The sequence below is a fragment of the Trachinotus anak genome, unplaced genomic scaffold (assembly GCF_046630095.1).
Source record: "Trachinotus anak isolate AG129_WGS33_773 ecotype Australia unplaced genomic scaffold, CSIRO_AGI_Tana_v1 ptg000024l, whole genome shotgun sequence".
NCBI classification, from domain to species: domain Eukaryota; kingdom Metazoa; phylum Chordata; class Actinopteri; order Carangiformes; family Carangidae; genus Trachinotus; species Trachinotus anak.
In genome coordinates this window covers 10705464-10717883 of record NW_027273875.1, presented here as the reverse complement: position 1 = coordinate 10717883, position 12420 = coordinate 10705464, and the positions used below count along the sequence as shown (strand labels likewise).

At 38.8% G+C, this 12420-nt stretch overlaps 1 protein-coding gene across 2 annotated transcripts in view; it reads right to left on the bottom strand.

Moving 5' to 3' along the window:
• Positions 1-4123: 4123 nt before the first annotated feature.
• kif4 (kinesin family member 4) overlaps positions 4124-12420 on the bottom strand; it is a 25373-nt gene continuing 17076 nt past the window's right edge. The window contains exons 14-31 of one of the 2 annotated variants that reach the window (XM_071460241.1): positions 11625-11732; positions 11185-11367; positions 10769-10872; positions 10436-10580; positions 10116-10226; positions 9904-9987; positions 9537-9650; positions 9142-9297; positions 8919-9016; positions 8331-8460; positions 8037-8207; positions 7616-7735; positions 7425-7502; positions 7058-7159; positions 6658-6825; positions 6063-6188; positions 5634-5750; positions 4124-5329 (exon numbers count right to left, since the gene is read on the bottom strand). In XM_071460241.1, the coding sequence (XP_071316342.1) occupies positions 5123-5329; positions 5634-5750; positions 6063-6188; positions 6658-6825; positions 7058-7159; positions 7425-7502; positions 7616-7735; positions 8037-8207; positions 8331-8460; positions 8919-9016; positions 9142-9297; positions 9537-9650; positions 9904-9987; positions 10116-10226; positions 10436-10580; positions 10769-10872; positions 11185-11367; positions 11625-11732 (2322 nt within the window). In that variant the 3' untranslated portion in view covers positions 4124-5122. The remainder of the gene's footprint in view (positions 5330-5633; positions 5751-6062; positions 6189-6657; positions 6826-7057; positions 7160-7424; positions 7503-7615; positions 7736-8036; positions 8208-8330; positions 8461-8918; positions 9017-9141; positions 9298-9536; positions 9651-9903; positions 9988-10115; positions 10227-10435; positions 10581-10768; positions 10873-11184; positions 11368-11624; positions 11733-12420) is intronic. The other variant, XM_071460242.1, reaches the window with a different exon arrangement.

Sequence of the window (12420 nt, the reverse complement as noted above, 5' to 3'; positions counted from 1 at the left end):
AATTTTGTTTTGTATCTGTAATTGATGTGTATTTGTATTTAAATTCGTACTGAGTTTTGATAGGAGCGAGCACTCATGTGCAAGCCTCTCTGTGCCCCTGTGCACGTGTCTTATTTTACTTGTTCCTCTTTGTATATTTTCCTTACTGGACTGGACTGAGGAGCACAGATCAGTGTGTCTTTGAGATATTACATGACTGCGTCAAACATGTGATCATAAAAAGATGTGCACTTTTCCAACTTGCCACTTCAAACCTTCAAACATGTTTCCACTTTACACAGCCAGGCCTCAGACATCTGATGACTAATGTCTCTCAGATACAGAACAAACAGCGTGTGTTTTTTCTTTTTGCTTTGCTGGTTCGATGTTTTTAACATCGAGTCAAGTTTCTTTATATTTTCACATTCAAAATGATTTAATGTTGTAGAGAAAAAACAGTTTTGAGGGCCAGCTCTCTGAGGCTTTAAAGTATCTGTTGTTAATAATGGATGAAAACATGAATCTACACTATTGTGGTACATATGTGTTTGTCCCATTTTGGATTCACACTGTATCTATTCATCAGCGTTTAGTCTGCAGAGAGGAGGAGTTCATCTTGAGCCGTATGGAGGCTTGAAACTGACAAAATCCATCAGTCAAAAACAGAACTGAATATCATCAATATCAATGAATAAACAGTTTAAATGAAGTGTACAAACGTCCTTTATCGTCCAATCAGTTGACAAAATAAATGAGAACTTAATTTATTTTACTCTTCTGTTTATCTTTCACTACCACAAGATGTAGGCACGCCGCTTTCTGTACAGTGTGCATGTTTATTCTTGTAACCATGACAACCAAAGTCCAGTATGCCTGCCGCCATATTTCAGGAGTCAGTCCTATGGGTCATATATATGGTTCAGGTTGGAGCTTGTGTGAGCTCCCAAGAAGCGCTACCTAGCTAACCTTATTAGCAATAGCTAACCAGTAGCTACCAGCTAAAATGCTTTTGAAAATCTTGCAAGATTTTATGAAGTGCTACAGCACTGGGCAGTTCGGTGTATGGATGTTTAACATGTTGTGCACTGGCTGGTGTAGTTTTATGGCAAGAACCACAGACTATATAAAAATAACAAGCGGGTCTGGTAACTTCCTCCTTCACGAGCTAATTTTATTCTTCATAACAGCTGTACGGAGGGTTTATTTTCATAAAACTCACCTGTTTAAATTTTATCAAGGCTTAAAGTTCTGCATCATTGAGACGCGGCCGCTTTGAAGCGACATGCACCGAAGTCTCAGCTCCACACACGCGTCCCCGTTTTTGGATCAGCCGGGAGCTCGGTGGAGTCGGCCACTGGCAAGATGGCGACGGTGGAACTGCCCACTTTGAGCTTCATCATCGCTCTTTTGAACTCAGTGGGACACGTCACAGAGGCTACGTCCACTTTATTCACAGTCTACGGACGAGAATTAGGTAGGCTGCAAAAAGGCTGGTGCTCAGTGTGTTTAAGCACTGGTGAGCTAACAAGACACAGTCCTCTCAGCTGCGTTGGAAAGGTATATTTCTTTGTAAACTCTATTTTCCATATTTTAACTAACAACAGTATTTATTGCAGCTTCTGAGTCAGTTATATTTTTGAATTGCTTGAAAACCTTTTACAACAGTTTGACAGTTTCAGGACTCCATACCACTCAACCGTTTCGGTTATAGTTTTCCAACACCAATGAAGATACCGACTCTGAAACAACGGAACAACAGTTTACTCTGTTGGTCAAATTAGTTTTAACACAATGATTTATCAAATATTCTTAATGAAATAAGAGATTAGACGCTGCAGTTTGCTGTATCTGTGCTGTTCAGTGCACAGACGATTCTGGGGCATATTTAACCCTGATGAAGTAATAACAAGTATGTGCACTGTGCTCAGTCTACTAATATTCAATGCTGTATATTTGTACAATTTAAAGAGGTAGCACAGAACTCCAAGCCTCTGTAAATCTCTTAAATGGCCATAATCAGTGAGGACACTCTTGTGAATCTTTGTGATTTTTTCAAATCAAATTATAGTCCAATCTATACAGTTTCCCACAGCAAGTGTCAGCTCGGCCCCCAGTCTTAAAACCAAGATGCTGAATATGTTATTTAGACGAGGAACCATCTGATAGGAGGTAAACTGTCAGCAAATACAGCCGATCCCTCACACACAGCCATGAGACGAGGCAAAGAACGCATCCAGAGTGTTTGGGTTCTTGAGTAAAGACACTTCTGCCCCACTGAGAGTGTGCACCTGTCACACTGGGGTGGATGGTGTTTGATCCTCAGAGGCTTGCTAATGATCAATAAGCTCATATACAGACGAAGAAATCAACTTTTTGGGCTGATGAAAGACCTGGATTCGTTCTCAGCAAGCCTTCAAACAGGTATTCTGACCTCTACTGCCCTCCACTGGTGACCAGAACACATTGCAACAACAGCAACAGGCCACTGGCTCAGAATCACCACCGCCCCCCCAAATGATAGACATCCACATTTTCATATCAGAAACAAACTTTAAACATAATCCAGTGTGTTACTGTGTACTTTCAAGTCTGACATTTAATCAATTTCCCACTTTCCATTCCCAAGCCTGAGACTAATCTCCATGGTACAAAGACCCTGCAATTTAACATCACCCTCTCCTCCTCTCTCAAACTGTTTCGAAAACCCAGAGCGAAGTCCTTGCCTCCTCAACTCTCCTGGCTGAGCGAGTGGTTCTCACGAAATCGAAGCAACCTCTCATTTCCCCTTTATCCCACTGTCAGAGCTGCGATGCAGTTGTTTTGACAAAATGAATATTTTCAGTATTCATGGAGGGAACCTTCAAAATCCTTCCTTCCTTCGAGCCTGATAAAATCTTCACCCTCTTGAACCAGATGTGCCACTTTTCTCCGCAGGCTTATTCTTCCTCATCCTGTGCCTTAATCTGTAACATGCTACTCATCTGCCTCCATGTTGTTTTTAGTAAAATATTTTCACTCTCTTTTGGTTTGTGAAGTCCAAGTTCTTGGCTTTTTTATCTGAAAAATCAATAAACAAATTGTTAAGTCAAACAATACTGCTTTGTCTTGCTTTTTGTTTGGACTGGGAGGCAGCCACCACAGCCAGAAATGTCCTGTGGGCAGAGCAGCTTCCTTTGCTGTTATTCAGGTCTAAACGTTTGGGGAGTTTAGGGAGAAGAATTGGCAGTGATTTGAAATGCCACCAGGTGGAGAGCTTTTGTTCCCAACAGACGAACGAGATTGAAAGTCAGAAAATGCCAACACCACCTTGAGAGACCTTCGACTTTTGAATCATTGGCATTCATCAGAAACTGTGTCAGCCCCCCGTAGGTACATGATCTACATGTATGATCTACAGCACTACTGCTTTGAGTCAGTATAATCACACTAACTGCACCTTAACTGCTTGGTAAATAACTCACGGAGCAATAATTGCTTGTTCAGCTTTCTACAGAGAGCCACTAAAAGAATGAACTAATGTGACACAGATGCTGCTGGTCTTCAACCATGTGCTCATGCAGAGCTTATTTGCAACGTGTACCTGCTTTGTACTGCACACACTCCCAGCAGAGGCCATCACATCAGTCTCCTATTACCAGCTGCATCATTCACACAATGAGATTAAAGTTTCTCACTGCACAGCGCAGTACACTGTGTGCGCTGGGTATTTATAACAATAACTTGGAGTGTTCTGAAGAAATCATAATGGCTGAGAAGCTCTGAAATTCAGAGGAAACTGGAATAATTAGGCCAAAATTGCGGTGAAGATGCCAAAAATATGTAATTTAGAAAGTATATCCTACAAGATGAGTCCAAAGAGCACAAACAAGGTTATTTTTGTCCCAGTCAATACAAAATGTATCTTATATTTATTCTTCAGTCTATTCAGGAATAAAATTCTTGACTTGGGCTTATATAAAAATAATATTGGCCAGGATATTGGATCAGTGCTTATATATATATATATATATATACACATATATATATATATGTGTATATGTGTGCGTGGTTTCTGTACTTTTTTGCTGAATGAAATTAACTTCAACAAAACTGATTTTTTCTCTAAAACCATTCATTAATTAGATGTACAGACAGAAATTAGTTATATGTTAATTTTACCATTTTTATTCATTCAATACTTCAAAATATGGAACATACTGTATGAAAGTGCTCATCAATAATGTGTCAAGTAATTTGGACTGAAGAGCGACATAAGTTTACATTAGTGACATGATTAGCAGCTGCAGCACCTAAAACTTGGACTTATGTGTAGACACTGATGGATGGGAGGAAAAATAAAAACAATGGAGAAAATATTTTTTAAGCAGCAAAACAAGGAAAATTGCATTATATGAAAATACAAAGACACAACGTGACTTGGCCATTTTGCTGAATTGCTATTTATTTGCTCTTCTGAGTGTTTGGGAGATGTGTAAGAAAAAAAAACATGTTTTGTATTGAGCACACACACTGCTCAGTGTAACTTAGTTTAAGGTTTATTTTTTAATCCAATAACCTTTCCACTAAAGATTTAACTGCTGCCAAGAAAAACCAATGAAGAGTGAAAGTAAAACATTAATCATAACAGACTAATGACTGAAATAAATTATTTTCCATCAACTCATGAAGCTAAGATATTAAACACCGACAGACAAAAAAGAAAAACAGTTTGCTGTTTTTTTAAAAACAAGATTTAACAGTAAGACTTTATTCAGCTCTGATACTAAAAGCACAGTGAAAAACCGACAGATTGCTCCCCCAGACGTTGTGCTATAATGTGTAATGTACTGATGTGAAACTGTGTGACTACTGATTTAACATATTAGCAAAGTAAATTTAGTCTTACTCTCTGGGGAAGTATAATGTAATGCATTAAACATTACAGCTTCTTGATCGTCTCATTGTGAATTCCAGTAAATTATTTAATTCTATTCACAGTCCTTTTGTTACCCTCTACAGAAAGCTAGGCGTTTTACAGCTAATTTCAAGTTACGTTACACAACAGATTTAGTCACATATAAAAAGAGACTGAAAACACTTTGACAAACATTGAACCAAACACATATGGACACCTCATGTAAAAAGCCCCACCACACTGTCCAGACTAAGATTCCTCTCTGATTGGAGTGCATCCAGAGAAGAAGCTGTTCTGAAAACTCGTCAGGATTCGTTTCTTCTTCTTGAGGAAGCTGACTGTTGTTCTGTCCTCCTCCTCGTCATCATCATCCTCCTCTTCCTCTGGCAAGATGGGTTTCCTGACCAACTTCAGTTCTGCAGTGGTATGTCCCATGTCTCCGATTTCTTTTAGCACCTAAAATGGGACATATTTGTATGTTAGTATCAGGTCCTCATTACATCCTTTAAAGTTTCAGTGTCAACAAGCACTGTAGTCCAGATATGTAATATAAATATTTAAAATCCTAACAGTTTGGAAATGCTGTTGATTTGCAGTGATTGCTGAAATGAACAGGAAGAATAAAGAAGTGACAGGTTGAGTCTGTTCAAATTAACTGATATGCAGCATTTTTTAAGTCTCAAAGCGTGCCAACCATTCAAGGCCACCATATGGATGATTACTCTTTGTGCCGCTGAGTTTTCAGAGGGAGCCAGTTTACCTTCTTAGTGGGAGTACAAGACGGCGGCTTGAAGAATGTGGTGTTGTCAGGGCTGGCAGATGACGAGTCTTGAAGAGACACAGAGTCTCTGGAAACACTTTCTGTCTGACTTGCATTCTGAAATGAATAAAAATGAGAACAATGTTTATTGTTTTGCATGGTTTTTTTTTTTGGTTTTTTTTTTTTTTGGAAAGAATCCAATATCTTCAACAAAGCAGATGAAGGAAATCTTTATTTGACATCCGGATCTGACTGGACAGGAGAAACATGTCTGTGTTAATGAATCAGGTAATGCCACTTAATTTTCTATTACTTCATAATCACTACAACATATTTAATATTTCCATTCTACAATAGGTTGTGTAATAAATATTAGTGAAATAACGACTTCTGTTAACTGAGATCACTGAAGTTTATTAGAAGATTTACCTCAGCAGGCACCTGGTTATCCATGTTTCGACATTTCTCATGATCACACTGGCAGTTCTCCCCACATGTCATCTTTCCTTTCCGGCATCTGCACTGCTTGTTGCTGCAGCGACCTTTACACGCACACTGTAAGAACAACAACTGCTTACAATCATGGCAGCTTATCCCACTTTCCTGATCCTTACAAAACATTTACAGCTCAGCACTGTCCACAGCAGATGGAGGACAAGTCTCCCTTTTAATAACCTGCACATTATAAAATGTATATACACATTTAGTGCAGGTTCATTAGTCTTTTTTTAAAGAGAGATTTAAGCTGAGATTTACAACTTTTATTTAACTGAAACAAGTTTACTTTGAATAGTATCTCAGCTTTTCACTTATCTAGCATTCTGAATGATGTGACATGTTTCGATGAACTGAGACGATGCTCTTTTTCATTAACAGGCTGATTTAATATCCTAATTTGATTATGATTTCTTCTCACCGCTCATAATCTTTCACTGAGCGCTGAGAACAGCCACAGTCTTTGAGCTTACTGATTTACTACACATGACCAGTTTGATGATGTCACCAGTCCTAATCCCAGTCTTACCCCAGTTGCCTTTGGCTTCTTTGAGGTTCTGCGTCCTTTCTCAAGTTTCTCAGGACGCCACTCGTCCTCTTCCTCTTCATTCTCATCCTCACTGGGAGACATCAGCTCTTCAATGCTGATGGCCATGTTCATTGGTGCTTTAGCTGTGGTGAAGCGCTTCCCTTTGGGCTTGAGTTCACAGAGAAAACAAGGAAAGACAAATCAACGCACTTGGACCTTATCCACCTATTTTGCATTAAAAAGGCTCATGTTCACAAGATCATTCATTCTCTGTGCAGTGTTGTCTTTCAGCTTAAACTCCATCCCTGACTAAAACATTCTCAGTAACTACAGAAAAGACACCATGGACATCACTGAATCACACAACAAACATGAAGGTAGAATATCTGCAGTGACTAACCTTTGGAGGAATGTAGTCAAACGATTCGTCCGGGCTCTTCTCGTTGTTGGCCGTAGGCACAAGGATTTTCTTTCCACTTGCCAGGTGAAGCAACGAGAGTTTCTGTGGAGTTTTTTTAAACACATTTTCACTGTTGCATGGTGTACTTTTCATGCCTACAGTGATGATCTGTGTAATTACATTTTATCTAATTAGAAGGTTACAAATCAGTTTAATAGTCATCTGAGAAGCAGTTATTTTCAGTTTTTGGATAGTACCTGCTCTCAAATTGTATTAGACACTAGTGTACATCATTTCAATTCAACTTTATTCAACAATTTTACATTAAAATGGCAACCAATAATGTTGAGGTTAATTATACAATTACCTGTCTGTATTCTTCGTTCTGCTCCACCAGTTTCTGGTTCTGCTCACTTAATTCTCGCAGCTTTTCAAGCTCTTCTTCCTAAAACAGTGTTACAAATAACCACATGATAATCACATGATCAGTGATGATTCTGTCTGATTTAAAGACGAAGGTTGATTAAAGACACTGCTCTGGAACCAGTGGAGACGAACCTGAACTTTGAGGCGCTGGAGAAGCTCCTTCTCCTTTGAGCTCTCCTCATCTTTCTCCATTGTTTTGTCTGAATCTACACACACGGGTTTGCTCTGCAGCTGGTTCAGGAGGTAAAGCACCTGCACAAATAAAGCATATATATATATATATATATATATATATATATATATATATATATATATATATATATATATATATATATATATATATATATATATATATATATATATATATATATATATATATATATATATATATATATATATATATATATATATATATATATATATATATATATATATATATATATATATATATATAAATAAACACAAACACAAATGTATAGAAGAAAAGATTTCATGAAAGTGCATATCACTACAAAGAGCTGCAGACTGGCACGTAAACAACAGACATGAGCACCTTCTCTTGATGCCTCTGCTCTAGTTCCACCAGCTGCTGCTGGTGCTCCATGTCCATGGTTGACATCACGTTTCTCTCATCAGCAAGCATCTTCCTGAAGTCTTGTGCATTTCCCTTCTCCTGTTTGAGTTCACTCTCCAGCTTGGCACTGGCTGTTTTAGAGGACACCAGCTACATAAAAAGGGTTTTGGAAAATGCAAACAAATTAATGTACTTTCAACTCATTCAACAGATGACGCAGATGTGAATAAGAAATTATGTATTACTGGACTTCCTAAAAGAAAGAGCTGTCACCTCAGACATCAACACTTTAATGGCACACTTGGCATCCACTATGCTTGTGATGCCATCTATGCGCTGTTTCAAACGCCCCTCACTGTCTGCAACAAGAAGCTTCTGCTGGAGGTCGGCTATCTGGGCGTTCCTGTTAAAATACAAATCACTCTGAAAATCGCCACAGTCCCTTTGCTGAGCAGCAATAATCTATAAAATAAATTCAATGTTTGTGTTGATATTTTTGTAAAACTGATGTTGTGGTTTCAAACAGTCACAAAGTCCTATGCAGTGACTTGAAATTAAAGCACATACAGTATCTGGTAAAGAAATCTTTACGTGCATGATTAACTTTGCCCATGTGGTGGTGACATATCTTGCACAGCAGACTTTAGCAGATGCAGAACAGATACTTTTTTAATAGGATTTTTAAACCATTTTTGTGCATCATTAAATGCTGCACAGATGAGAAACCTAATGGCTCAGAAAAATGCATGGGGAGGTATTTCAGCCTACTGCGAGGCAGAGCACAATGAATCCTGGTCAAGTGAAACGATCAAATCAAATAAACTGTTTAGGACAAAGGCCGGGCTGGTTTCTCTGACTCACCTGAGACCCATTTCTGTCTCCAGGTTCTCAACCTGTTTGGTTAGAGGCGTTTCCAGTGCCCCATGGCTCTCCAGCTCAGAGATGATCAGTGTCCGACGCTGCAAGGAAGGACACCGAATATCAAAGCACTGATGCTTTGTAATATTTCTGCTTTGATACTGCACTGAATGTCTTATTTATTCTCAGTTGTGTTATGAGTAAAAGTACAAGTTTCTCAGCTCACCCTGATTTTGGCAGCGGGTTTCTCCCCTGCGTCTATCTGCTGTTTGAGGTGGTTGATCTCCTGAGCCAAGACCTTCCTGTCCTCCAGCAGATCACTGAGGTGGCGCCGGGCCTCTTCTGTACTAACCATCACCTCCACTTCATTGAGAAGCCACGTCTGATCACATGAATACAGAGTTGCAGAGTTAACAACAATACAATGCCCAATATACAGCATACAGCAATACAAAGTCTGTCAATATTCTCATAGAAATATTTATGCTTCAACATATTTGCAACAATTGGTCAACTTCTCGAGCTGGATGATACTTAATAATAAATATTAATGCTTTTTTTGCACTAAATAGTCAAATGGACAGAATAAAAGTCATTGCAACTACAGAGGAGTTTTACTACCTTAACTCTTGCAGCAGCTCCCTCTATTCCTCTGCTCTGAGTGTCTTTCCGTTTCTCTGCCACCTCACTTCTCTTCTGTAGTGCATCTTTCAGCCGCTTGTTTGCAGCTGCAGCCTGTACGGAAAAAAAAAATACTTGTAACAAGTGACTTGATTCAAGCAGTTTGACATGACTCTGATATTCAAACTGAATTGCTTGCAGAATTTGAGAAGTGGTAGAAGTGACTCGGAGGTTTGAAACTGGGTTAGTACAAATTAGTGACACAGTTAAAATATATATGGTATATGTTTGCTATTTACATATGTTGTTAAAACCAGCATATTTACTTGTAGATCACATGAATTACACAGACAACGAGAGGCCTCACCTCTTCAGTTTTACGACGGAGAACATTGGCCTGTTTCTGGAAATCCCTCTCAAGTTTCAGCAACTCATACTGACGCTTACGATCCTGTAACACAAATAAAATAAACTGTGAGGTTCATGAAGGCAAGGAACCCAAATCTATTAGTATAAGGCAAAAATTACTGAGTGAATTGATGGATAAAATGTCTCAAGAAGACGTTGATCTTTACATACCTTCTCCTTTAGCTGCAGCACCTCTCTGTCCTTCTTGCTCTTCCAGTGTCTGAATTTCTCAGAGTCCTCCCTCATCTGCCTCATCAGCTGTGTACGCTGGGTCTTCATAGCCTGTGAGAACACAGTGTTACTGTGTGCAGACTTGGCGTCTGTGGCTCACATGTGTAACCAGTAGTATTAAATATTAATAATTCTTTATGCCAATTACATACATATTTTTTAGAAAATTATTATGTGAGACCATAAACAGTGCATGTTTACTCTTAACCAACATGCCATCATCACCATCAAAACCACTAAATAAATATGAAGAAAATCACCTGTATCTCCTGCATGAGCTTGCTGACTTTCTGAACAGAGGACTCTTTGAGCTTTAGTAGTTTCGACTGTTCAAGAAGCTTCTTCTTCATGTCCACGAGCTGGCCCTCGAGCTCCTGCAGCCTCTTCCTCCGCTGCTCACTAAGCCTAGAAGAAGGTGGTGAAGATGAAGAAAGAAGTGAGGAGTGAGGGCTTCTGAAATAACTGAGATTTTACATTAAAACAACTTTATAACTATGCATTAATATTACACCTGGTAAAACCAAACCACAGCCCCCCCCCCCAAAAAAAATAAATAAATAAATAAAATTTAAAAAAAAAATCAATGTTCATACTTGGCCTGGTTAGTGTCTTTCTTTGCAGACTGAAGAGCCAGAACGAGCTCCTCTTTCTCCTTCTGCAGAGAATCCACCGCAGACTGTAGAGTGTGGACATTTTTCTGTAGGACACAATGACCAGAAGATAAAAACCTGTCCTTCATTTCTCAACAATTAAATAACTGGCTCATAATTAATACAACCACACAAAAGACTGCTTTAAAATGATATAATTTTCACGCACACTGGAACCTGGTACAGTGGACGTCACTGTGCGGTTCACACTCCATGCCTCATGTGAATTAGTGATGGTGCGGTATCTTAACCACAGTCACAAATATTTAACAAGTTCAAATGCGTTCACTATCAATGTCAGTAAGTTAAAGCAGATTTTAGATTATTGTTAGTCAAAAATGGAAAACAATTTCTCATACCTGGTGTTCTGATTGCATCGGCTCCAGGTGGCTGTCGTTCTGGCACATCTTCCTCACAAACGCTTCCTTCAAACTCAACACTTTGTTCAGCTCAATCAGTTCCTTGGAAAGCTGGGCCTGCCGCAGTGCATGATGGGTTGTAAAGCCCTCTGGGGACTCCTTACCACCAATGGCAGTGGCATCCTGTTAAATATGTTAGAGGTGAGAACCATCTTAAAATCACATTTAGTTCAGAAGTAAAGACATAGATAGAAAGACAGTTTTTATTCTTCAATCAAGAGCAAGAGAAGAAACACACAGTACCACAGTAAGTTTGGTTTTGATGCTGAATATCATTATCTCATGAAGAACTGTAAAAATGAAGTGCAACACAGCAGAAGTATCTTTAACAGTAAATGTTATTTGATGTAAACATTACTAGAACAAAACTGTCAACGTACTGATGGGGACTCGTCTGCTGCATTTTTACTGCCATTCCCGCACATCTCAGGTACATCCTCTCCTGTAGCCATAGCATCGATGGAGGCAGCAATGCCTGCACTCTCACTCTTAGAAAATACAACAAACGGTAAAACAGTCAATGCTATGAACAAATAGTATTGTGAACATCCAAATCATCCAGAGGTGAATTTATAGTTCAGACTGAAAGTATTTGGACAGTAACTCATTTTTTGTTCTTCAGGCTCTGTGATCCAGCATACTGAAATAAAATAGTGCACACCGCATTAAAGTACAAAGTCTCAGCTTTAATTTGAGAAGGTTCACATAAATATTCAAAGAACTGAGTCTGATATAGCCCTTTTAACACATAGTGCCTAAATTGCAAAAGGTTCAAAAGTAACTGGACACTGGCAGCTAAATGTTCCAGCTCTGCATTCTTTCAATATTAGTGCATGCACAGAAAAGCTCACAAGGCTCAGAGTTGACTGAGAGTTGCCATTTAGACTGAGGTGGAGTTGTCTGTCAATGAGGAGTAAAAAAGTGACCATGCAAGTGAAAAAGGTAATAATGAAACTTAAAATGTAGTTAGTTTGCCAAAATCAACAGTTAGATATGTTAAAATGAAGCTGGGCAGGGAGGAAAACAAGAAAATTAGTCAACCTGGTAGACAGACAAGCACAAGTCTTGTGGATGACCAGAAAATCATTTGCAAGGTGAATAAAAACTCCTTTATGACCACACTCTCCAGGATGTCGGTGTATATATTTCCTTGTCATTGAACAAGAGAAACTTTGT